The 26,293-nt window shown below is 41.1% G+C and overlaps 1 protein-coding gene across 1 annotated transcript in view; it reads right to left on the bottom strand.

Annotated features, from left to right (window-relative positions):
• EMX1 (empty spiracles homeobox 1) overlaps positions 1-21,272 on the bottom strand; it is an 87,216-nt gene extending 65,944 nt beyond the window's left edge. Inside the window, exon 1 of the mRNA XM_077478080.1 lies at positions 20,739-21,272. Coding sequence (XP_077334206.1) covers positions 20,739-21,081 — 343 coding nt within the window. The 5' untranslated portion in view covers positions 21,082-21,272. The remainder of the gene's footprint in view (positions 1-20,738) is intronic.
• Positions 21,273-26,293: the final 5,021 nt, after the last annotated feature.

Here is a 26,293-nt window from a genome sequence, read left to right as displayed (position 1 = left end):
GGACCACTAAGTTATAGGTGGTCAAGTAAGCACAGTGTGAATCCACAGGCTGGTCTCCTCTCCTCTAAGGCGACATGCGAATGGATCCTGTATATCCCTCAAGGATGGTAAATCCACAGATCTCATGTATCAAAATAAGAGCAAACAACTCCTAATTGTGCCGTATGTCAAACCAGTATAAAAGTTTATTCCAGATAAATCAGAATACATTTAAAACGAGTAAAACAAGAGTATCCTAAGTTAAAATGGATGGGTGTTTCCAACCCACAAGATGGCCACGGCCCGCCACTGTAGCAACATGACACCAGATCCCAGGCTCCACCCTATGCGTTTCGTCCAATGAGGAATGTCGTCAGGGGCGTGCATGCATACAGTATACTAGGGCCAATCTACCAACATGTCTTTGGAGTGTAGGGGGAAACCCACTCAAGCACAGGGAGAATATGCAAACCCCATGCAGGTGGTGTCCTGGTTGGGATTTGAACAGAGAACCCCAGCGCTGCAAGGCAGGAGTGCTAACCACTAGGCCACTATGCTGAGCAACGCAACCATTTGTGTGACACTTTATAACACAATCAGATGCATCAAAAACCATGCAGGTGATCAGGGCCACTGATAAGGCAGTACAGCCAGCCCTACTGTACTGGGCCCGGGCCCCATCAGTTCAAAAGGGGGGGGCAGGTACCTGCTAGCCAGGAGGGCTGGCTGTACTGTCTTATTGCAGACACTGGTCCTCTTATGTCTCCCATTGCAGTGTGGTCAGCTTCTCCTCCTCTCCCTCACTCTGGCTGAATTGCAAGGGGAATGGTTCTAGCACATGCGTCCCTTCCATCTGTTGTCTGGGCCCCCCTGTGTGCCCCTTCCCCCCGCAGTGCTGGCAGCTCCCCTTTTCTCCCACCTTCAGCTGCTGTGGGCAGTCAGTGGCATTGTCATTTACTGGCCCCTTCCTTTCCTGAATGAACAGTGTGTGATCGATGCCAATCACTCCTGCGTCCATTCATCACAGTGATGGTTTGTGAATGAACAGGAAGCCTCAGAGCTCTTCCTATTCATTCATCTGTAGAGAAAGGGACTAATAACTCTATGTTCTCAGTTACTTTAAGACTGGGGGAGGGGGGGGGGGGGCTCTCAGAGAGGTTGTATGGAGCCCCCGTGATTTCTAACAGCAGTCCTGCAGGTGATTGCCACGTGCCACACATTGCTTCCCACATTATAAATCACTATTTTGCGGTCTGACCCCAAATTTACAGTCATGTACAGTCAAAATTTGGGCAACTTCATAAATTACACTACTAAATGACCTGTGTGCGTTACTGTCAGTTTAACGTCATATAGTTCTGTGTGCGTTACTGCCAGTTTAACACCATATAGTTCTGTGTGCGTTACTGCCAGTTTAACGCCATATAGTTCTGTGTGCGTTACTGCCAGTTTAATGCCATATAGTTCTGTGTGCGTTACTGCCAGCTCCTGGTCTTTGGGGTTTATGTAGATAAGGAGATAAAGACTGTTCACTGAACTTAGTAAATAAGGTGAAGCTGCACTCACTTTGAATAACCAATCATGTGCACAGGAAATTACAAAAAAAGTAAATTCTGGCACATGATTGGATGTTTGAAGTAAAGACAGCATCTCTGTATTTACTAAGCTCAGTGACCATTTAGGGCTCATTCACCCAACAGACTGAGCTGAAGCAACAGGAATTTTTGTACACAAGTCCCTCAGACAAAAGTCCAAAGTACAAACCCACATGGGATAATAATGAAGCTGCTTTGCTGGTGATAATGATGGAGTTATTGCAAACAAATTTTCAAAGTCTTTTATTTTCTAGTGATATCAAGAACAATATTATTATGCTTTTTTTTCTTTTCTTTTTTTTTTTTTGGTGCAAGTTACCACAACACCATTATCCTGTAGTTTTTAAGATCAAAGATACAACTATGTTGGTGTCCCTTGTCAATTTTACATTGTATTTTTTTAAATATAACTGCCTACTCCCAAACTGTCAACTGTAAAACACATAGTCAAGTATTATTCTACACAATTTTTTTATTGTGCATTAAAAAAAGAAAACAAATAAAATTAGACATGCTATCTGCCAATAGAACTTAACCAAAAAGCGCATTCTATGCATCCAAATATATAGAAAATATACCAAATCAAATCATTATTCGACCAAAAAATTAAATAAAAGCCTCATGCATGTGTCCTGCTTCTTAATATAGGGGTCAACAATGCCAAGAGTTGGTGAAAGCAGGAGTCCGTCATCCGGGGATAATTCTGAAAATCATCTGGATTATTCTCCTGGAGCTCCCGCAGCAAAGGCATATGAAATAATTGGTCACGATTAATAAAGCAACCAATTTTTGGTCCAAGAACTCCTCCTCCTGTTCCTGGACTGGACTTGGGTCAAAGCAATAACTCCAAGGCCAATAATAAATAACACGTTATCTCCTCCGATTCCGCAACATGTCTGGTTGGCGAACGGCCGTTCAGAAAAGTACTGAAAAGTGCAAAATGAAAAGCGTGAATCAACACTCACCAAACTTCTACTAACACGAAATTAGCAGAAGGAGCCCAAAGGGTGGCACTAAAGAGCTGAAAAGCCACGTAGTATATCAATATGTTCTGGTTTGTTGGTCGACAATTCCTTTTCGTTTGTATGCAAGACAAAAACCAGGCACACGCTTTCGAACAAAAGTCGGAGGTTTTGTCTGCGGAAACTCCGATTGTGTGTACGAGGCTTTACTCTGCAAAGAAACCAATCTCTTCTTCCTTAGTAGATCAACCTATTTAAAGAGGAGGTCCGTTTAAAAAAAAAAAAAAAAAAGTCAGCAGCTGCAAACACTGCAGCTGCTGACTTAATAAACACACTCACCTGTCCAGGGCGCCCGCGATGTCGGCCGCCCGAGGCCGACCCGTCCCTCGGCTCTCGGGTCCCGGCGCCGCCATTCGTTGTAAGGGAAACAGGCAGTGGAGCCTGATGGCTTCACTGCCCGTTTCCTACTGCGCATGCGCGAGTCCCGCCGCTACTGCGCATGCGCGAGTCCCGCAGCGCTTTCTGAATGGGACGCGCTGTGTTCTGGAACACACAGTTCCCAGAACACAGCGCGACTCATTACCCAGAAGACGCCGCGACGAAGGGAGAAGACAGAAGATCTCCGCGGAGGAGGAAGAGGAAGATTAGGAGAAAGTGCCTAGCAACAGGCATTTCTGGTAAGTAAAAAAAAAATTTTTTTTTCATTTTTTTTTTTATATTTTTTTGGAATTTTTTATATTTTTTCGTTTTCAGGGTGGCCCTCCACTTTAAGGTAGATTTACTATAGGATGTTCCCTTAGCTTAGTGAATGGGGTGAAGTTGTACTGATTTCAATCATCCAATCATGTGTAAGGAAAATATCCTTTTGCTTGCACGTGATTGGGTCTTCTTTGCAAAGTTTTTAATTTGCATCATCTCATTCATTTTTATAATTCACTTTGTAACGTGAACATGCTCTACCCTATTAGTAAATCAAACCCATTCAGGGTGATTTACTAAAACTGGAGCCGACAGAACCGGGTGCAGCTGTGCCAATCAACCAATCAGCTTCTAACTTCAGTTTGTTCAATTAAGCTTTTGGAATAAAACCTGGAAGCTGATTGGTTACTATGCACATCTGCACCAGATTCGGCGTGCTCCAGTTTTAGTAGCTCTCCCTCCATTGTGTCTTGCTTTGGCCTACACATCCATATCAGAGGCATTCATAGGTTGAATAGTCATCAGGCTCTCTGAATCCCGATGGAAAGATTCTCCCCTCTATCAGTCCTAATGGTCTTTATGGAGACAAAAGATAAGGTAAAATCTAACATATTAATAAATCTGACATCCAGCCTTCCCTTCAAAGTCATTTTAATGTGTATTTCACATCCTTCACCCCCCAAAATGCATTGGCTGTTTTTTAACACAATATCAATAGATGAATTGGGACTCTTATCTTTTGGTCTTGTTCTCCTTTCATATGTGTGCGTCATATCCCCCACATCATGCCATTTTTGATATTTGCATACCTCCTGCGATATATTTATACAGCCAGCCCACTGCTTACATCAACAACCTCAATGTTGAGTATTCCATTATAACAGAATACAGAGGTGCAGTGTAATCCTGTATGATAGATTATAGAGAGGTTTAGCGTAATCCTGTAGGATAGAATACAGAGTTGCAGCGTTATTCTATTGCAGGGGTATCAAACTGGCAACCCTCCAGCTGTTGCAAAACTACAAGTCCCATCTTGCCTCTGCCTGTCGGAGCCATGCTTGTAACTGTCACTCTTGCAATGCATCATGGGACTTGTAATTTCTCAACAGCTGGAGGGTCACCAGTTTGACCCCTTTTTCTATAAGTTAGAATACAGAGGTGCAGTGTAATTCCATGAAATAGAATACAGGGGTGCAGTGTAATCCTGTAGGATAGAATATAGAGGTGCAGTGAGAAGCAGTGAAAAAAAAACAGTGAACACTAACACAACACAGTGCCATATGTCCCCAGTGCCACCTATTAGTGCCACCTGTCCCGAAGTGCCACCTGTCAGTACCATCTGTCCCCAGTGCCACCTGTCAGTGCCATATGTCCCCAGTGCCACCTGTCAGTGCCATCTGTTCCCAGTGCCACCTATCAGTGCCATCTGTCCCCAGTACCACCTGTCCCCAGTGCCACCTATCAGTGCCATCTGTCCCCAGTGCCACCTGTCAGTGCCATCTGTCCCCAGTGCCACCTATCATTGCCCTCTGTCCCCAGTGCCACCTACCCCCAGTGCCACCTGTCAGTATCACGTGCCATCTGTTATCAGTGTCACATGTCATCAGTGCCATGTATCACTGCCATCTGTCATCAGTGCCACCTGTCAGGGTCACTTGCCATCTGTTATCAGTGTCACGTGTCATCAGTGCCATGTATCAGTGCCATCTGTCATCAGTGTCACCTGTCATCAGTGCCACATATTAGTGCCATCTGTCATCAGTGCCACATCAGTGTCACGTGTCATCAGTGCCACATATTAGTGCCATCTGTCATCAGTGCCACATCAGTGTCACATGCCATCAGTGCCACGTATCAGTTCCATCTGTTATCAGTGCCATGTCAGTGTCACATGTCATTGTCCTGGTGCTCCAGGGCTTTCAAAGGTGTAATAGTTAGTCAACAAGTTAGATGTGTAATTTATGCTCCTAGAACACGTGATGGCGCTCCCTGAATGTTGGGCCTCTCTATGTGGCCAGGCTGTGGAAAAGTCCCACACATGTGGTATCGTAATACTCAGGAGGAGTAGCAGAATGTATTTTGGGGCATCATCTGTGGTATACACATGCCATGTGAGAGAAATAACCTATTACAATGACAATTTTGTGGAAAAAAAAATCTTCATTTTGCAAAGATTTGTGGGAAAAAATGACATCACCAAAAACCTCACCGTGCCTCTTACTAAATACCTTGGAATGTCTACTTTCCAAAAAATTGGTCATTTTGGGGGGTATTTGTACTTTCCTGACATGTTCGGGTCACAAGAAATGAGATAGGCCACCAGTACATCAGATGTGATCAATTTTGTATGATTTGCACCACAGCTTGTAGACTCTCTAACTTTCACAAAGACCAAATAATATCCACTAATTTGGGTTATTTTTTACCAAAGATATGTAGCAGTATAAATTGTGGGCAAAATTCATGAAGAAAAATGTATAATTTGCTCAATTTTATCACAGAAACAAAGAAAAATGTTTTTTTTCAAGATTTTCGATCTTCTTTTTAAAAAACCCAGAGGTGATCAAATACCACCAAAAGAAAGTTCTGTTTGTATGAAAAAGGACAAAAAGTTCATTTGGGTACAGTATTACATGACTGAGTAATTGTCATTCAAAGTGAAAGCTGAAAATTGGTCTGGGCAGGAGGAAGTTTTAAATGCCCAGTAGGCAAGTGGATAATTACTGTGGGTATACACCATATAAAATAAACTGGACTATAAATTCAGTCTAAGCCCATCATGTGGCCAATGAAAATCATAACAGGGGCAGCTGCATCATAAAAGCTCTCAAAAATACACATATATCTGTGCTTTTCCAAAACACCAATAATTTCTGCCATTATTAAGCAATATTCCCTACTGGCTATACAATGCTCCCCTCCAAAATTAAAGCGATCCATTCTACCTTAACAGTACAATAGGGTCCATTCCATCCCATGTCATTTCATCAGATTTGAGGCATTGGCAGCCCATGAATAACGATTGGGCTTCATTAACACAACGCATGCTAATGCCTTCCATATTGTGCCTTCAACATGTGTGAGTATGTCCTCATAGATCATGGATATGGCGATACTCAGGATAGACTCACGTGGTGCGGAACCACCAATCTCCCATACATCCATATAGCGCTACACAGGTACAGGCCACTGCCAGCACTAGACAGATATGTTGAAAATTTCATGTCAATAGCATCTTTAGAAATATATTTATCTAGGAAAATGGTGACGTGTTCAATACTTATTTTACCCGCTGTATATATACAGTATATATATATATATATATATATATTGTCTCATGTACTGTTGTATTATACGCTTTACTAGATTGCTTGAGGTGTGACTGCAGGCCACCCTCTAATCCAGGGGCGAACTGACCATTCGGCCACTCGGGCACTGCCCGGGGGCCCCATCAGGGTTGCCAGCCTCAGTAAACCCAGGGACAGTATGTCAAAATCTGTGTTTTTTTTTTTTACATCTGTCTCCGAAATGTCCCTTACTGACATCCTTTTGGTATAAAAATCCTTAGATTATAGCTACCCCACCTCTCCAGTACCCTCTCAGCCAATAGAAATAAGTCTGTGTATACTGTGTGTGTATGTGTATACTGTGTGGCCCCATAATCTCTGATTACCTGGGGGCCCCATTATCTCCTATTGCCCGGGGGCCCCATTAGTTGTCAGTCTGCCCCTGCTCTAATCTCTAGCAGCCCATGTCTTCTGCAACAGATGACTGGTCAGTGACCTGGGAGAACTACAAATCCCAGCACACAACTAAGGTGCTGGATTGGAGAATCCCCCATGCAGGGTCTGTTGGCTGGGTGGGCATCTCCGTGGATGATGGATGTCAATGGCTCCCAAACCTTCAAGGCAATCTATGCTGGGACTTGTGCATTAAAAGCTGCCATATGTACTTTTTTTTTTTTTTTAAAGGTTTCCTGGCTCACAGTGTCCATTCTAATTCATCCCAAGGGTGTTCTATCACTGGTGCGCAGTCATGTTGGAACGAGAAGGGGTCATCCCCAAACTGTTCCCACAAAGTTGGGAGCTCATTTACTGACATTCAGCTGCCCCTACTATATAATGTATTAATATTACTGTGATTATTATCATCATTATTATTTTACAAATATAAATAAATAAATATATATAAATATATATATATATATAATATATATAAATATATATATATATATATATATATATATATATATATATATATATATATATATATATATATATATATATATATATATATATATATATATATATATATATATATATATATATATATATAAAGTGTGTGTGTGTGTCCATATATATATATATATATATATATATATATATATATATATATATTTTTTTTATATATATTTATTTATATTTGTAAAATTAGGTCTGTAAATGAACAATAAGCAGTTCTCCACTTCACATAAAATGTATAAATAAAAATTAAACAGGAAATAATTCATGTTCATATCTAAAATCATTCTCCCTCTTATGATGACAACAGAAACTAATAATAATAAGTCTAATGTCTGTGTTCCCATTCTGTGCACAGTGGTCAGCATTATAATAAGTCGTACCATCTTCCTAATAATGATGATAGTAATGGTGGTCACATCCTGGGCACAGCAGTGTTATTAGCTGGAATTAGCGCTGTGCCTGGTGCTGGGGGGGTGGGGGGGGGGGTCGCGTTTAGCGCTGTGTCTAGCGCTGGGAGTGGCACCGGCGCAGATTGATGCAGGCATGGTGGGAAGGGAGATAAGGGTTGGGGGTTCCCCCCTCCCTATGAACAATGCTGCTCTTTGATGATGGCTGCTCTATAGTGCACACAGAAATCAGCCAGGGGATTTGCATTTCTAGGCCGATAATGAGGAGGGGGAAGGTGAGGAGGCAGCACTAATATTGTCACCATGATGTACAAATCATGTACCTGACCCCCTGAGCCAAATTCCTCCCACCATTCCAAGCCTGACCTCAGCCCTCCTCTCAGCCTGATTCCATATCAGGCCTGAACCTTACTCCCAATACAACTCGCCTCTACTGGTCCCAGCTCTGGTCTGTTACCAACTTCTGTTAGCATGTTCTGAATCTAATTCCACATTTCAACTCAGCTTTACCTTAAAGCTGTCCCTGGTCCTATCCCAGATCTGTCCTTGGTCCTATTCTAGCCTATTCCGGGGTCCTATTCTAGATCTGTTCCTGATCCTATCCCAGGCATGTCCCTGGTTCTCTTCTAGACCTGTCCCTGGTCCTTTCCCAGACCTGCCCCTGGCCCAATCTCATACCTGTTCCTTGTCCTATCCCAGATCTGTCCTTGGTCCTATCCCAGACCTATCCCTGGTCCTATTCTAAACATTTCCCTGGTCCTCTTCTAGACCTGTTCCTATCCCAGACCTGTCTCTGGTATTATTCCAGACCTGTCCCTGGTCCTATTTTAGACCTGCCCTGGGTCCTATTCCGAAACTGTCCTTGGTTCAATTCCAGACCGGTCAAGGTCCCATTCTAGACCTGTTCCTGCTCATATTCTAGACCAGTTCCTGGTCCTATTCTAGATCTGTCCCTGGTCTTATTCCAGACCTGTCCCTGGTCTTATTCCAGACCTGTCCCTGGTCTTATTCCAGACCTGTCCCTGGTCTTGTTAAAGTAGGACTGAAGGCATAACTTTTTTCAATCCAGACTTGATGCTGTTCCTATTCCAGACCTGTCTCTAGTCCTATTTTAGATGTAACCCTCCATCTTGTTACAGACCCGACCCCGGTCCTTTTCCCTAGAACTGAAAGCATAACTTTTTTTATTTTGGATTGTGTAAGAGAGGGTTATAACTTTGGTCTTATTCCAGAACTCACCCCGATCCTTTTCAAGACCTGAGTATAGCCATATTTTAGGCCTGACTCTGGTCTTATTCCAGATCTGACATCATTCTTATTCCATATCCGATCCCAGCCTTATGCAAGACCTGACTCAGAACTGTTCCAAACCTAATTCCTGACCTGACTTCATCTCTATTTCGGACCTCACTCCACATATGACTCCAATCTTATTCCAGATCTACCACACTTGACCTTAGCTTTACTCAGACCTCATTCCTATTCCAAACCTAATTCCAGACCCAGCCGTATCCCTATTTTTGACCTAACTCCAAAACTTACCCCAACTTTCCAGACCTACTTCCACATCTGACACAGCCCTATTCCAAATCTACTTCCAGAACTCACCTTATCCCTATTCCAGACCTAACCCTTACTTTGTTCCAGACCGAACTTTAGTTCTTACCTCAGCGTTTTTTTCTAGACCTAACTCCAGGGATAATATTAGTATTCTTCCATACATAACTCCAGACCTGACCTTATCTCTGTTTCATAACTAATGTCTGACCTTCCCGCAAACCTTAGTCCAGAACTAAATTCAAACTTTCTCTCTAGTCTTATTTTAAACACAACTCCAGACCTTAAATCCAGCCTTACCTCATATAGAACTCAATATCTGACCTCATCCCTATTACCGATCTGACATCAGCCTTATTCCAGATCCAACATTATCCCTACCCTGACTCAAGACCTCACACCAGACTTACGCCGGGACCCAACCTCATCACTATTCCAGACCTGATTTAAAACCTGTCTTCAGCCCTTTTCCATACCCATCCTTATCCCTCTCTTACACTTGACTCCAGACTTTACACCAGCCTTATTCCAGACCTTACCTCTAGAGCCCTGGTGCCCAACCAGCCGCCATCTGGCACTTTTTGTGCAGCCCTCTGGGCCCATGTAGGCACCAATCTGTGTTTCCCTATTGCCCTGTTATAGCAGTCATTAACAGCATTCTCATGTAATATTTTTCCATTCTAGGACTGCCTGCTGAAGCCCGTTCTCAGTCTCCAACAACTCTTATAGCACATTTACAAGCTCTGACCATCTCATGTATCGTGTCGGCAATCTCCGGCCTTCTCCTGTATCATGTCTGCAGTCTCTGATCATCTCTTATGTTGTATCCAATGTCTCTGACCATCTCTCACAGGCCTTGACTGGCCAAAAGGCACACCGGCATTCGCCCGGCTGGGCGGACCACATGATTTAACAAGAGTGGGCTGCTGATGACCAGGCTGCACAGCAGGAGGAAAGCAGCAACTGCGGTCCAGACAGAGCTAACACACACTGCGGTCGCCACTCACCTTCCGTTATGTGCCATGCCTGTGTCTCCTCTCTCAGCTCTCCCACCCACCAAGGATGTCAAGGTGGGAGGAACTGGCGATCTCCACAGAGAGCAGAAAGCTTTTCATATTAACAAGCGGGTAATCACCCACTTTGTTAATACGATCCAGATCTGCAGCTTCTCCAACCCCCTGCCCTGCTGATAGGATGGCATCGTTGGTGGGGTGGAAGACCCTGGAGAGGGCACACAGACTGAATCCTGCCTCTGCCCTGCCAAAGGTAGGACTGTGCACGGAAGGCAGAGAATAAAAGGGGGCACTGTGATTGGAGAGAAAAGGGGGCAGGCAAGACCGCACTGGGCACTGCGATGGGGGCTGTGATTTCTAGGGGCACTGTAATGTAAAGGGGCACTTTGATATAAAGGGGACTGCCCCTTTACGGTGCAGTCCCTTTTATATCACAGTGCCCCTTTACAGTGCAGTCTCCTTTATATCACAGTGCCCATTCACAGCGCTGTCCCCTTTATATCACAGTGCAGTCTCCTTTATATCATAGTGCCCCTTTACAGTGCAGGCTCCTTTATAATCACAGTGCCCCTTTACAGTGCAGTCTCCTTTATATCACAGTGCCCATTCACAGTGCTGTCCCCTTTATATCACAGTGCAGTCTCCTTTATAATCACAGTGCCCCTTTACAGTGCAGTCTCTTTTATATCACAGTGCCCCTTTACATTACAGTGCGGAGGAACAATTGTACTGTCACCAACTGCCCCTGTGAATGTTTGTCACCCCCCCCCCCCAAACCTGACTTCACACCTTATTTAGATCCAACCCCATTCCTATTCCCCACCTGCCTTCAGACCACCCCCCTATCCTTACTATTCCGTACCTAACTGTACACCTAGCTTCAGTCTTATCTCAAAGACAACTGCCCACAGTTTGTTTTGTAAATGTGAATTCAGTTTTTATTTCAAGTGTTATTAAACCCAAAACTTAACAATTTTTTTTTATATATTGCAGCTTACAAATCATTAGATCTGGTGGCTGCATTTGTTTTCTTTTTTCCATCTGTTCTCACCTGCTGATCTGGCCAGTGTGGGGGCGCTCTAATACAGAAGGTGTGTTACCTTCTGTATTAGAGCACCCCCAATCTGGATGGAGGGGACACATTTGGACAGCAGCAATGTCAGTGGGGGGGTAAAGTCGAATTCCAGAATTCCAGCTCACACTTTATAAGCAGTTAGAGCAAGTGCCCCCCCCCCCCCCTTTTGGGATAACGTTTTTACACAAATAAATAAAAGCTGGTCATTGCAAGTCAGTGATAAATGGCTAAATGGCCTGATCACCTGATGAAAAGTGAAGAATGAAAGCCTAGAAAAGAAAAGGAATGCAGCCACCACACATAGGAAATGGTAAGCAGCAATAAAATGAATGTTTGCTTTTGGGTTTAACAGTCTAATTCCAGGACCAGCTCCAGGTTTCTATGCCCATTGCCCAAAATGTATACAAATGTTTCACAACAAGAAAAACATAATAATAGTAATAAAAACAATGATATAATTGTAGCTCTTGTTCTAGTTACCTTATTACTTTGTTTATGAACCCTTCCTAACTGACAACTCATTCTATCACATTAAAAAATGAGATCTTTTCTAGTTAAACGATCATTTTAGAAAAGAAAACTGAAATAAAGCTATGTTTTTATTATGAATGGTATTTAGAGACATTGAGATACACTGTATACTCTATCTATCTATCTATCTATCTATCTATCTATCTATCTATCTATCTATCTATCTATCTATATGTAACATTCATAAAACCCAGAACAATTCTCCCTTCAGTAATCCCCTTCTATCCTCCCCCTGCTCCATCTTCTATAGTCTGGAGCCGGTCCCTTTAACTGATTCTCATTCAGTTTTTTTTGTCACTTGTCATGCGAAATTAAATAAATAAAGTAATCACCAATCACGTTTGTTTGCCATTTTATGTAAATGAATAGACGTCCATGATTTTTTTCTGAAAACCAGGAGAAAGCACAGGGCACGTTAGTCCTCAGCGAAACATTTCAAGGCAGACACATTTCTGTCGCAAACAAATCGCACCGATTTATGACTAGAGAGGAGAGTATACAGAGCGCATTGATCGGTCACTACAAGAGGAGAGTACAGTCCAACAGAGACGTGTGCTGTGCAACCCCGGATCTCACTGGGGTCACTGAGTTCTTTCTGTTCGTTCTTTCTGTCTCTCTCTTCCTTCCTTTCCTTCTCTCTTTTTCTCTTCCTTCCCCCCCCCCCCCCCCCCCCTTCCTTCCCTCCCTCCTCCCTCCCTTCCTTCCTTTCTTTCTTTCTTTCTTCCCTCCCTTCTTTCTTTCTTTCTTTCTTTCTTTCCTTCTCTGTATTTCTCTCTTTCTTTTTTCCTTCCTTCCTTCCTTTCTTTCTCTCTCTCTCTTCCTTCCTTCCTTTCTTTCTCTCTCTCTCACTCTCTCTCTCTTTTTTAAAAAATTATTATTATATTTATTATCTCTTCCTCTCTTCCTTCCTTCATTTCCTCTTTCCTTTCTTTCTCTCTCTCTCTCTCTCTCTCTCTCTCTCACTTTCTCTTTTACTTCCTTTATTTCTTTCTCTCTCTCCCTCCCTCCTCCTCTCTCTCTTTCCTTTTCTCTCTCTTTCTTTCTTTTCCTCTCTCTCTCTTTCTTTCTCTCTCTCTTTCTTTCTCTCTCTCTTTCATTCTTTCTCTTTCTTTCATTTCCCTCTTTATTTCTCTCTTTCTTTTTTAATTCCTTCCCTCCTTCCTTCCTTCCTTTCTTTCTCTTTCTCTCTCTCTTTCTTCCTTCCTCCCTTCATTCCCTCCTTCCTTGTTCCTTTCTTTTTCTCTCACTCTCTCTCTTTCTTTCTTTCTTCTCTTTTTTAATGTTCTGCCTCTGTTATTGTCATTATTATTTTTTATTTATTTATATAAATTAGTATATAGTAGGGATCATTATAGGTTTGTGTGATATCGTATGAAAAGTGCTGGAAATAAAGGTCTGCAGTCCAATATCCGAGTGACCTTTTAGTAGGTTGTTATAATCAATGATTTAACTGTGTTGCATATTTGTATAGTTTTTCTCCTTTTGTAAACGCTGCTAATGAATTGAACGTACCAGTTTGTGTTGCAATCTATTGTATGTTTATACACACACAAAAAAAAAAAAAAAAATATGTGTATATATATATATATATATATATATATATATATATACACCCCACTTTTAAGTACACAATGAGGTTTATTTACTAAAGATGTAAAGTGCAAAATCAGGCTCACTTCTGTATAGAAACCAATGGGCTTCTAACCTGGCTTGTTCAATTAAGCTTTGGTAATAAAACCTGGAAGCTCATTGGTTTCTCTGTAGCAGTGAGCCTGATTTTGCACTTTCCAGCTTTAGTAAATAAACCCCATTGTGTACTTAACAGTGGGGTATGCCTGTGTATGTATATATATATGTATATATATATATATATATATATATATATATATATATATATATACACGCAATGTTTTTCAGATAAAAAATGTCTGGTCCTCAGAGGGAAGGCATGGTGTCAGACATACAGACATATACACAGGTCAGTAAGATGTCCCTGGAAATAAACATGACCTGTACCTGAACATAGAGCTGTATAGTATATGGAAAATACATATGTAGGTAGCAGTTATCTGTGTTGTACATCCAGCAGTGTGTGTACTGGTGATAGATAGGTGTCTGGGTCTATCTGCGGTGTGCTGTAGTTAATGCAGAAGAGTGTCTGAGTATATTAGAATATTTATGTATACATGAAATATATAGGATAGAAACAGAGGATGTATATGTATAGTTATGTCAAAGACTACACAGACACACCAACACACAGCAGTATAAGTAAAAGCATAATACAAATCTCTATCTCTCCTTTCTTCTCTCTCTCGCTCTCTCCCATACTTCTAGCATATAACATTTTATAGTAGATTTAGTACATTATAGTTTGCTACAGTATAGTATAGATCAGTATAGTATATAGTATAGTATATCTAGCATTTATCTTTTGATTTGTCTTTGAGTGTCTTTGCATCATGGTCTGTGGCTCTATTTGAATATACATCGCCTGTAAATACAGAGGTAAAGCAGTATGTAATGGTGAATAATGTAGAATATACAGTACAGGCATACCCCACTTTTAAGTACACAATGGGGTTTATTTACTAAAGCTGGAAAGTGCAAAATCAGGCTCACTTCTACATAGAAACCAATGAGCTGCTAACCCCAGCTTGTTCAATTAAGCTTTGGTAATAAAACCTGGAAGCTCATTGGTTTTTATGCAGAAGTGAGCCTCATTTTGCACTTTCCAGCTTTAGCAAATAAACCCCATTGTGTACTTAAAAGTGGGGTATGCCTGTATGTACTGGTGAGTGCACAGCATACAATATATAATGGTACATGTACAGTATATAGCATGTAATAGTGAGTATACAAAGCACTGCATATAACAGTGAGTGTACTGTATATAGCGTGTGCAATATAAATTATGTCATGGTCGTAAGTAATGGTGAGTGTATAGTATATAGTATGGAATAGTGAGTATATAGTATATAGTATGGAATAGTGAGCATACAGTATGTAATGATGAGTGTACAATATACAGTATGTAATAGTGAGTGTACAATATATAGCATATAACGGTGAGTGAACAATATACAGTAAGTAATAATGAGTGTATAGTATAGAGTATATAATGCTGCTTTTACAGTATACAATCTATAATGATGAGTGTACAATGTATAGTATATAATGGTAATTGTATAATATGCAGTATGTAATAATGAGTGTACAGCATACAATATATAATGGTGAGTATACAGTATGTAGTACGTATTGGTGAGTATATGCAGTATAGATTATATAATGGCGAGTGTACAATTTACAATATATAACAGTGAGTATACAGTATACGGTAATAGTGAGTGCATAGTATACAATATATAAATGTGAGTTAGCAGTATATAGTATGTAAACGCGAGTGTACAGTATATGGTATATAATGGTAAGTGCACGGTAAATGGTATATAACGGTACAGTATACAGTAATAGTGAGTGCATAGTATACAATATATAATGGGTAGTTTGCAGTATACAATATATAAATGTGAGTGTATGATATAGCAGGTAATGGTGAGCTTAGGGTATGATAGTATGTAGTGGTAAATGTACAGTATATAGTAGTAGTTGTAGTGTAATAGGTAGTAGGAGAGTGGATACAATGGATAGGGCAATATATAAGTACAGGAGGATATGTAAGCAGACCTGTCTATCCTGTTCCACTATATGATAATGTGTAATGATGACATGCAGTGTACAGAAATAGTCTCTGTAGTTTATAACTGTACATGTACAGAAGAACTTATATCATTAGGAATTCCTCTCTATGGCTCCCTGGGAAAGTCCATGGGGGGTACGGGTAGGGGGGGCAGAGGGATCTGAGCCATATCCAGTATGGAGGAACTGGTGAGCAGTCACTGGAAAAAGGAGAACCGTTCTCAGGGAACATTCACTTTCCTTAACAGAAGAGAAGAGGGGGGTCCTTAGGGTTCCCCTCAGTGTCTCCCCATACAATATCTATTCATCATGTACATACAGCAATACATGAACACCATAGCAAGAGCATGCATAGTATATACAAAGAGTTTTGTAACGTTTCTGGGAGACAGAGAAGTATATAATGACTAGTGGATATAAATATATATAGGAGAATTCTAATAATAAAAATTGACGGCTTATGTATTATACTGCATATAGAAAATGGTTATCAGACTGTGGAAGTATATACAGACATAAATAGCATACAGTCTGAATTAAAAAAAATCTATCTATCTATCTATCTATCTATCTATCTATCTATCTATCTATCTATCTATCTATCTATCTATCTAGAGAGAGAGAGAGAGAGAGGGAGAGAAAGAGAGAGAGAGAGAGAGATCTATATATATCTATATATAGAAATATATATATATATATATATATATATATATATATATATATATATATATATATATATATATATATATATATATATATATATATATATATATATATATATATGTAGTGTGTGTGTATAAAGTAGTAACTGTCACTTTTACCAAGCATTTGCTGGTGTTGAATCATTGTCATTTAAAACACACATGGGCCAGAAGGATTCCCCTGCATTGAATGTTTGCTGAATGCCAGATTGGCTGCTTTATAAATCTGTACCCATAGACATATAGGATTTAGCAGTGTGTGTCAAAGAAATTATATGAGTTCTATCTTCTTAAATTTTTTTTTTTTTGATAAACCCTACTGAAGGGTCATGTTGGCTCCCGGTTGGGGATATTCATTACTTCATTGTTTTGTTATATTGATGGAAAATTTTCAATAAAAATATTGAACAAGAAATTATATGAGTTCTAGTAGATACAATTTTCAGATAAACAATACATAGAAGTTTGTTTACATAGGTCTTTTAGAAAACGTAATTTATTAATATGAATATATATATATATATATATATATATATATAATTGATGTATCAGTTCTCCTACTCTATACTGAGCACCGAAGTTCAACAATTCAGCAGATATAAGGGAATACAGCTGTATATATTTCTGTAATATAGGAAGATATCAGGGTAGCAAATCATAGACGTAATTGATATATATATATATATACATATATAGTAATTGTCGGTATGGAGCTGAGCAGTGAGTTGCATGCGAGAAAAAAGAAATACATTCACACAATGTGCCAGCTCCCATTATATATATAACACAAATGTTATAAATAGAATGCATAATAATCATTCAATATAAGCTATAAATGAGAAAACGTATCTATACATGTTTGTTTAGGCGTTCATTATTATAAAGAAGTGTATGTTGTAGGTGAATAAATAAAAATCTATCTGTAAACACATATATCTATTTTTAGTAATTTTGGCAGTATATAATTTAGGAAGTGAGCAGTTTGTGGGGCTCTATAATTAGTTGTATATCACAAATCATAAATCTAGAAGCTTCTAGTAATTACTGTAATTTGTGAGTCGTTATAAGCTGTACTGGAGAAATTATATATATATATGTTTACATGAAGTTTACTTTTTTTGCAGTAAGATCATCAGGTGTTGTAGTTTGTAGGTCGAAGTTGCTGAGCACTTAATATATTAAAAGAAAATAATAATAATAATAATAATAATAATAATAATAATAATAATAATAATAAATATAAATATATATATATATATATATATATATATATATAGTTTTTTTTTATGATAATATAATTACTAGGAGTTGCACGATGTTTAGTAGTTATATTTTGGGACAGCTAGCAAAATGTCAAAACTTATAATATATATATATAATATATATATGCTCTATGTTTTATATATATATATATATATATATATATATATATATATATATATATATATATATATATAATTCTCGCTGCTTATGTAAATATTAATATATCGTGAAGACAGGGTAGTTTGAATATGAAAAAAAATAATAACTACAGTTTGGCAGTTCCCATTTCATATAATAATGTATAATATAGACATATTTCATACAAGACTATCAACCATATAGGAGAAAACAAAAACCTAACTACATAAATCTGGCAGCTTATAGTAAATATCATTATATAATAAAGGCAGAGTGGTTTCTGGGTTACCATAAGCTCTGAATGAAAGCAAATAACTACGTACATTTGGCAGATTCTACTATAATATAGACATGTGATTTGTATGAGACTTTTTTTTTTATTATTATTATTCTGCATAGGAAAAAACATAAACATACGTACATAAATCTAGCAGCTTTGATATCAGTATTTAATTTAGACAGTAGATAGTTTATGGGTCTCTCTCGGGAGGAAATATAACTACATCATTTTGGCAGCTTCTAGTAGATATAACAGTATATAATTGAGTGTGTGGGTCACTATAAGCCATTAGAAATATCACTAGAGGGAGAGCTACGTAAATGTGGCAGCTTCTAGTAGATATAACAATATATATATAATGCAATATGTGGGTCACTATATTGAAAGTATAATAACTCTGTGGCAGCTTTGAAGTATCAGAACAAAATGTAGACAATAGTTCAGTGGGTCTCTCTAAGCTGTACAGAAGTAAATATAACTATATCTACATAAATGACACAGGTTCTAGGAATTAAAGCAGTATATATATATATATATATATATATATATATATATATATATATATATATATATATATATATATATAAAACAGTCTCTTTCTCTCATAGAGGAACATTAAAAATAGTTTCCATGCTCTCAGGGATCCCCATGAAAATGATCAGACCTGGTGCTCATGTTTGGTCAGTAGGTTGTTCAGAGTTGTAGATAGAAGAATGGGGGTCCTTTATCATAAAATGGATAATAAAGACCAGCAAAAGAAAGAGTGACAATTGTAGTGTCCCCTTACATAAGTGGTCAATAGGCAGGAGATCGATCTACCAATGTCTTCATCTCAAGGATCCCCTGGAAATCTATGAAGGAACCCTGGTTGGGAAAAGCTGGTATCTGCTGGAGTTTGAGGGTCACTGAGTTGTACAAGAAGAAATATAACTAAAAATGTGACCGGTTCTGGTAATGAATAGCAGTATATATTAACAGCCTTCCTCAACATGCATTTATTTTTTAATTTTTTTTACCATGGAGGAAATATTTTTAGGTCTCAGGAAACCCACATTATCAGACCTAATGCTCCTGGTAAATCAGTGTGATCAGTAGGTAGCACAGGTTTTTAAATATAGACAAGAAATAATGAGTTTCTTAAATAGTCACAAAATGATCAAATAATAATAATAATGTCCACAAAAGAAAGAGTGAAAACTGGTGTTCCCCTACGTTAATGATCGATGGGTAGGGGATCAATCCGCCAACCGGTAGGTTGTAGAGAGTTTTAAATAAAAAGAATGAAGAATTTGTTTCCTATACACTTATCAAATGAAACATAATAATGTCCAAAAAAGAAACAGTGAAAAACTGTAGTGTCCCCTACATTGGTGGTCGGTAGGCAGGGGATCAATGTTCTCTTAAGGAACCCCTAGAAACCTCTGATGGTTGAGGAAGGCTGGTATAGTTTAGTGTCACTCTAACCCAGCCTTTTTCAACCTTTTCAACACAGATTAACCATTCAAATTACTTTCTGGTCTCAGGGAACCCCTGCTAAAAATGACTTTATCTACAACCCATGATACATTAGTGTGATGGTCATAAGGAAGAATGCTCCTTATAACTACGGTCATCTATGGTCAAGAATTATCTCCTTGTAGATAGCCAAAAAGATCATTGGTGTGAGTGGGAACTTAACTGAGAGGCAAAAACTGCTCATTGCTCAAGGAACCCCTAACAATCTCTGGAGGAACCCTATGGTTCCTTGGAGCCTGGTTGAGAAACCCTGCTCTAACCTATACAGCATGACATATGTACTTACATGTAGAAAGTTCTGGTAATTATAGTAAGAGTATACCAGTATATAAGGTTCTCAACCTTTTTTTTTTACCATGGTGGCACTCATCATTTCAGGTCTCAGGGAACCCCACAACTATCAGACCAGCATCTTGTAGTACATTAGCGCGTCAGAAGGTTTTCAGAGTTTTAAATACGAAGAATAATAATGGGCTTTCCTTATAATCTTATTAATGAAATTAAATGAGTTATAATGCTCAGAAAAGAAACGGTGAAAACTGTCCCCTTACATTGGTGGCCAGTAGGCAAGAGATTTATCTACCATGCTTCTCTTTTCAAGGAACCTCTAGAAACCCATGAAGGAACCCTGGCTGAGAAGGTCTGGTATGGAGTTTTTGGGTCACTATACGTTGTATAGGAGAAAATATAACCATCTGTCGACCGCTTCTTTAATAGAAGTATCAGAATATATAATGTGTAGACAGTAGAGAGTCTGCGGGTCTCTCTAAACTGTCTGTGGTAGGTTCTGATAATTCCAGCAGAATATAATAATAGTTTAAGTGTCAGTATAGGCTGTACAGGAGAAATGTGAACACCATAGCACAGGCAGAGAGTCAGTAGGTTGAGAGTCTGGGTGAAAGTCGTCCACACTCACAACTTAGCCAGTACCAGTTGCAGACCATCCATGCATAATGCCAGGGCAGACCATCCATGCACAATGCCAGTTGCAGACCATCCATGCACAATGCCAGTTGCAGACCATCCATACACAATGCCAGTTGCAGACCATCCATGCACAATGCCAGTTGGGCTTACCTTGGAACCTGTGGCCGAAGAACCTGTTCCTCAGCACCCAGGGGTAGAAGTTGAGGGGGTCCCTGTGCTGGGCTCCGAAGAAGGAGTGGGGGTGCTGTAAATGCTGGTGGGGGTGCATAGTCAGGGAAGGGTGGCTGACAGCCTCTGGGAAGACCAGTTCAGGGTTGGGGTAGAGGGATCTGCCGGCTGGGTTGGGGAAGCCAGTGACAAAGGCTTCAGTGGTGGAGGTGGGGTAGGGCAGGGCGGTAGGTCGGAGGGGCTCCTCTGGGCTCAGGTGTTGCTGGGTGTCCTTGGCCACTAAGGATTCAATGGTGAAGCAGCGCTTGCCTGCTGGCTGGAACATGGTGCTGTTGGGCACACTGGCCTTCTTCTCCTTTCCTCTGCCCCCCTGGCACAAGGGCTAAGGCTCAGCTCTGGCTCCCTGCTCCATGCACCTGGGGATCCTCCTGGATGGGAAGGGAGGGGGGGAGTCACCAGATCCTCGTCTGCTCTCTGGCTGCCCCTTACCTGAACACTACCAACTGATCTGAGAGGCAGAGGAGGGCTGCAAGGCGTCTGGGTGACTGCTGCCCCGCCCACTTCATGAATTATGCATGACCTGGGGGCCCAGCCTCCCTCTCTATTAACCCTTTGCAGTAGGGATGCGGTGCTCTTATCATGTGCTGCAAGAGGGGACCATCCAGTGACGTGATCCGACCCCCCCCCCCCCAGTCTGCTGCTGATCTGTAATTACCCCCCTTCCCTAATCCACCCCCACCTCGGTGTACCTAGGGGGGTGCTGGGGGGTCATTATACTTGTCTGTGATATTTATTATAAGGGAAGATATAAGGATGGAAGGAGCTGAGCTGATTGAGAGGAGGGGGTGTCCAGGCTCTTGAAGTTTCCGCTTTGCTCTTCACTGAGAATCATAGATGCATTTCTGTACAATGCGATGTGATAGGAGGGGGCCGACAATAAGATCGCTGTGTACAGTGGGGTGCAGGCAGTGCTCATTGTACAGTCTAGTACTGTGATCAGTGTATAGTGGGGTGCAGGCAGAGGTCAGTGTATAGTGGGGTGCAGGCAGAGGTCAGTGTATAGTGGGGTGCAGGCAGAGGTCAGTGTATAGTGGGGTGCTTTCAGTGATTAGTGTGGGATGGGGTGCATTTAATACTCAGGGTAAAGTGGCGTGCAGTCATTGTACAACGGGGTGAGGTCAGCGTGGAGTGGGGTGTCAGTCAGTATTCAGTGTAGAGTGGGGCGTAGTGTTCAGTGTACAGTGATATGCAGTCGGTGTAGAGTGGGGCGTAGTGCTCAGTGTACTGTGGGGTGCAGTCAGTGTAAAATGGGGTGCAGTCATTGTAGATTGGGGGTGCACTGCTCAGTATACCATAGGGTGTAGTGGGTGTAAAGTGGGGAGTAGTCAGTGTAGAGTGGGGTGCAATGCTCAGTGTAGAGTGGGGTGCAATGCTCAATGTAGAGTCAGGTGCAGTGAGTTTAGAGTGGGGTTCAGTCAATGTACAGTAGGGTGCACGGTGCACATTGCTTAGTGTACTGTGGGGTGCAGTGTAAATCGAAGTGCACTCAGTGTACAGTGGAGTGAAGCCAGTGTAAAGAGGATTGAATTCAGTGTACAGTGGGGTGCACTGTACACATTGCTCAGTGTAATGTGGGGTGCAGCCAGTGTACAGTGGAGTGCAGCCAGTGTAATGTGGGGTGCAGCCAGTGTACAGTGAAGTGCAGTCAGTGTACAGTGGAGTGAATTCAGTCTACAGTGGAGTGCAGTCAGTGTACAGTGGAGTGCAGTCAGTGTACAGTGGAGTGAATTCAGTCTACAGTGGAGTGCAGTGAGTGTATGGTGGAGTGCAGTCAGTGTACAGTGGGGTGCAGTCAGTGTATAGTGGGGTGCAGTCAGTGTATAGTGGAGTGCAGTCAGTGTACAGTGGGGTGCAGCCAGTGTAAAGTGGGGTGCAGTATACAGTGGAGTGCAGTCAGTGTACAGTGGGGTGCGGTCAGTGTACAGTGGAGTGCAGTCAGTGTACAGTGGGGTGCGGTCAGTGTACAGTGGAGTGCAGTCAGTGTACAGTGGGGTGCAGCCAGTGTAAAGTGGGGTGCAGTATACAGTGGAGTGCAGTCAGTGTACAGTGGGGTGCAGTCAGTGTATAGTGGGGTGCAGTCAGTGTATAGTGGAGTGCAGTCAGTGTACAGTGGAGTGCAGTCAGTGTACAGTGGGGTGCAGCCAGTGTAAAGTGGGGTGCAGTATACAGTGGAGTGCAGTCAGTGTACAGTGGGGTGCGGTCAGTGTACAGTGGAGTGCAGTCAGTGTACAGTGGGGTGCAGCCAGTGTAAAGTGGGGTGCAGTATACAGTGGAGTGCAGTCAGTGTACAGTGGGGTGCGGTCAGTGTACAGTGGAGTGCAGTCAGTGTACAGTGGGGTGCAGTCAGTGTACAGTGGGGTGCAGCCAGTGTAAAGTGGGGTGCAGTGTACAGTGGAGTGCAGTCAGTGTACAGTGCGGTGCAGTCAGTGTACAGTGGGGTGCAGCCAGTGTAAAGTGGGGTGCAGTGTACAGTGGAGTGCAGTCAGTGTACAGTGTTGTGCAGTCAGTGTACAGTGGGGTGCAGTCAGTGTACAGTGGGGTGCAGCCAGTGTAAAGTGGGGTGCAGTGTACAGTGGAGTGCAGTCAGAGTACAGTGCGGTGCAGTAAGTTTACAGTGGGGTGCAGCCAGTGTAAAGTTGGGTGCAGTGTACAGTGGAGTGCAGTCAGTGTACAGTGTTGTGCAGTCAGTGTACAGTGGGGTGCAGTCAGTGTACAGTGGGGTGCAGCCAGTGTAAAGTGGGGTGCAGTGTACAGTGGAGTGCAGTCAGTGTACAGTGCGGTGCAGTCAGTGTACAGTGGGGTGCAGCCAGTGTAAAGTGGGGTGCAGTGTACAGTGGAGTGCAGTCAGTGTACAGTGTTGTGCAGTCAGTGTACAGTGGGGTGCAGTCAGTGTATAGCGGAGTGCAGTCAGTGTACAGTGGGGTGCAAAACTCAGTGTAGTGTGGGGTGCAGTGAGTGTAGAGTTGGGTTGAGTTCCTGTAGAGCGGGGTGCAATGCTCAGTGTGGAGTGGGGCTCAGTCAGAGTAGGTTGGGGCGCAGTCTTCTGTTGCAGTGGCATCCATTGTCAGGCTGGCTGGCTGCTTGGCAGGGGTTAGTGTCCAGTAATTAGCAGAGTTGATGTAACCCCTGTGGAGGGGGCAGTTCTCTCACCTCCTTTACAAAGAGTCTATTTTCCACTCCAGTGAGCTGCAATGCCCCAGTGACTGTGATGTCCCAGGCAGCTTTGTGTCAGGAACTGAGAGGGGGGATCAAGTAATGTGGGAGGAGGAGGAGGCAATAATGTGTCACTTATCTCTCCAACTCCCTTCCCTCACCCAGGCATGTGTGTGCGTGATATTTACTATTATTATTTTTATTATTATTTGTCTTATTATTATTAGACCTATGTACAGTATATACATACATATATGTATATATCAGAACTCCTGATCTGCTCTATTGTTTTTGATCAAACAGCAAAAAGTATGGGAAGCAAAAGACCAGCCAGACCAGTTGCATTTAAAAAAAGTATAAGACCTCAACGACAGGCTGCATAATTGTCTCAGTACAGAAAAAAAAAAAATTAGTAATAGTTTTAGTGTTAGTTAGTTAACATAGCATAGTAGATATAACAGCATCACTAATATTAGTTACCATAGAAGTGATATTACTAGCAGTAGTATCAGGAATATAAGTAGTTGAAGTCATAGAAGATAGTAGAAGTATTGGTTGTAGTCGTAGTAATAGAAATAGTATTGGTCGCACTCATAGACAAATTAGTAGTAACAGTAGATGTCTTATTAGTAACAGTGGTTGTAGTTATATTAGTACCCTTGTTTGTAACTGTCAGAGCAAAAGGATCCACATAACAGCCAGGCCGCTAGCATTTTCAAAAACTCAATATTTTTTAATCACCACCATAATAGTAGTAGCAATAGTGCTAGTTGTCACAGTAATGGTGGTAGAAGATATAATAGCCTCCCTAGCATTCATTTTTGCAGTAATAGTAATATTATTAGCAGTAGTAGCAGGAATATAAACAGTGGTTTTAGTAGTAGTATGGTAGAATTAGCAGCAGTAGTAGTCATAATGCTGATGTTCGTTTTAATAGTACTAAAATTAGTAATAGTATTAGTAGTTGTTGTCATAGTAGTAATATTAGAATAGCAGTGGTGGTACTACTAGTAGTAGTAGTAATAAAACAGTATAAGTCCTAATTTTTGTAGTAGTAGTTACCATAGTAATATTAGTAGTAGAAGTAGTCATTTTAGAAGAAATCATTTTAGTAGCAGGAATATTAGTATTATTCACAGTAGGGGTACTAGTAGTAGAATTAGTAGTCATAGTAATAATAGCAGTGGTAGCAAGAGTAGTTATACTGGCACAAATAATGTTAGTAGCAGTAGTAAGGGAACTAATAGTAGCAATAATAGAAGTAGCAATAGTAACAATAATAGCAATAGCAGTATTAAAGCACTGGTAGTTTTAGTAATAGAATAATACCGCTACTAATACTAGCTGTAGTAATATTAATTGCAGGGGTATTAGTAGTAGCCGCAGTCAGGGTAGTAGTATTAGAAATTAGTAATAGCAGTAAAATTAGTAGCATACTAGCCGTAGTTCTAGTATAAAGCACTGACATGTTGTGCTGTGCTTTGCAGAGAGCATTGATCAAACCAGTCACATTGCATCTAACACACAATACCCCCATGACGGAGTGATGTATACTGGACATTCAGGTATAGTATCTCACAAAAATGAGTACACCCCTCACATTTTTGTAAATATTTTATTATATCTTTTCATGTGACAACACTGAAGAAATGACACTTTGCTACAATGTAAAGTAGTGAGTGTACAGCTTGTATAACAGTGTAAATTTGCTGTCCCCTCAAAATAAATCAACACACAGCCATTAATGTCTAAACCGCTGGCAACAAAAGTGAGTACACCCTAAGTGAAAATGTCCAAATTGGGCCCAAAGTTCCAATATTATTGTGACCACCATTATTTTGCAGCACTGCCTGAACCCTCTTGGGCATGGAGTTCACCCGAACCTCACAGGTTATCACTGGAGTCCTCTTCCACTCCTCCATGATGACATCACAGAGCTGGTGGATGTTAGAGACCTTGCGCTCCTCCTCCTTCCGTTTGAAGGTGCTCAATAGGGTTTAGGTCTGGAGACATGCTTGGCCAGTCCATCACCTTCATCCTCAGCTTCTTTAGCAAGGCAGTGGTTGTATTGGATGTGTGTTTGGGGTCTTTATGGACCTTGCTTGGTGCACAGTCATGTTGGAACAGGAAGGAGCCACCCCCAAACTGCTCCCACAAAGTTGGGAGCATGAAATTGTCCAAGATGTCTTGGTATGTTGATGCCTTAAAGGGGTTGTAAACCCTCACGGTTTTCACCTCAATGCATTCTTTAGAGGTGAAAAACCTTTGAGGTGAAAAACCTCTTGTAGTGCACCAGCCCCCCAGAGCCCCCCTTTTACTTACCT

Source organism: Lithobates pipiens, unplaced genomic scaffold (assembly GCF_037356315.1).
Source record: "Lithobates pipiens isolate NorthernLeopardFrog02 unplaced genomic scaffold, aLitPip1_a1.2 Scaffold_13, whole genome shotgun sequence".
NCBI lineage: Eukaryota > Metazoa > Chordata > Amphibia > Anura > Ranidae > Lithobates > Lithobates pipiens.
The sequence above is the reverse complement of the archived record's forward strand: the minus strand, read 5'-3'. Positions and strand labels throughout refer to the sequence as shown.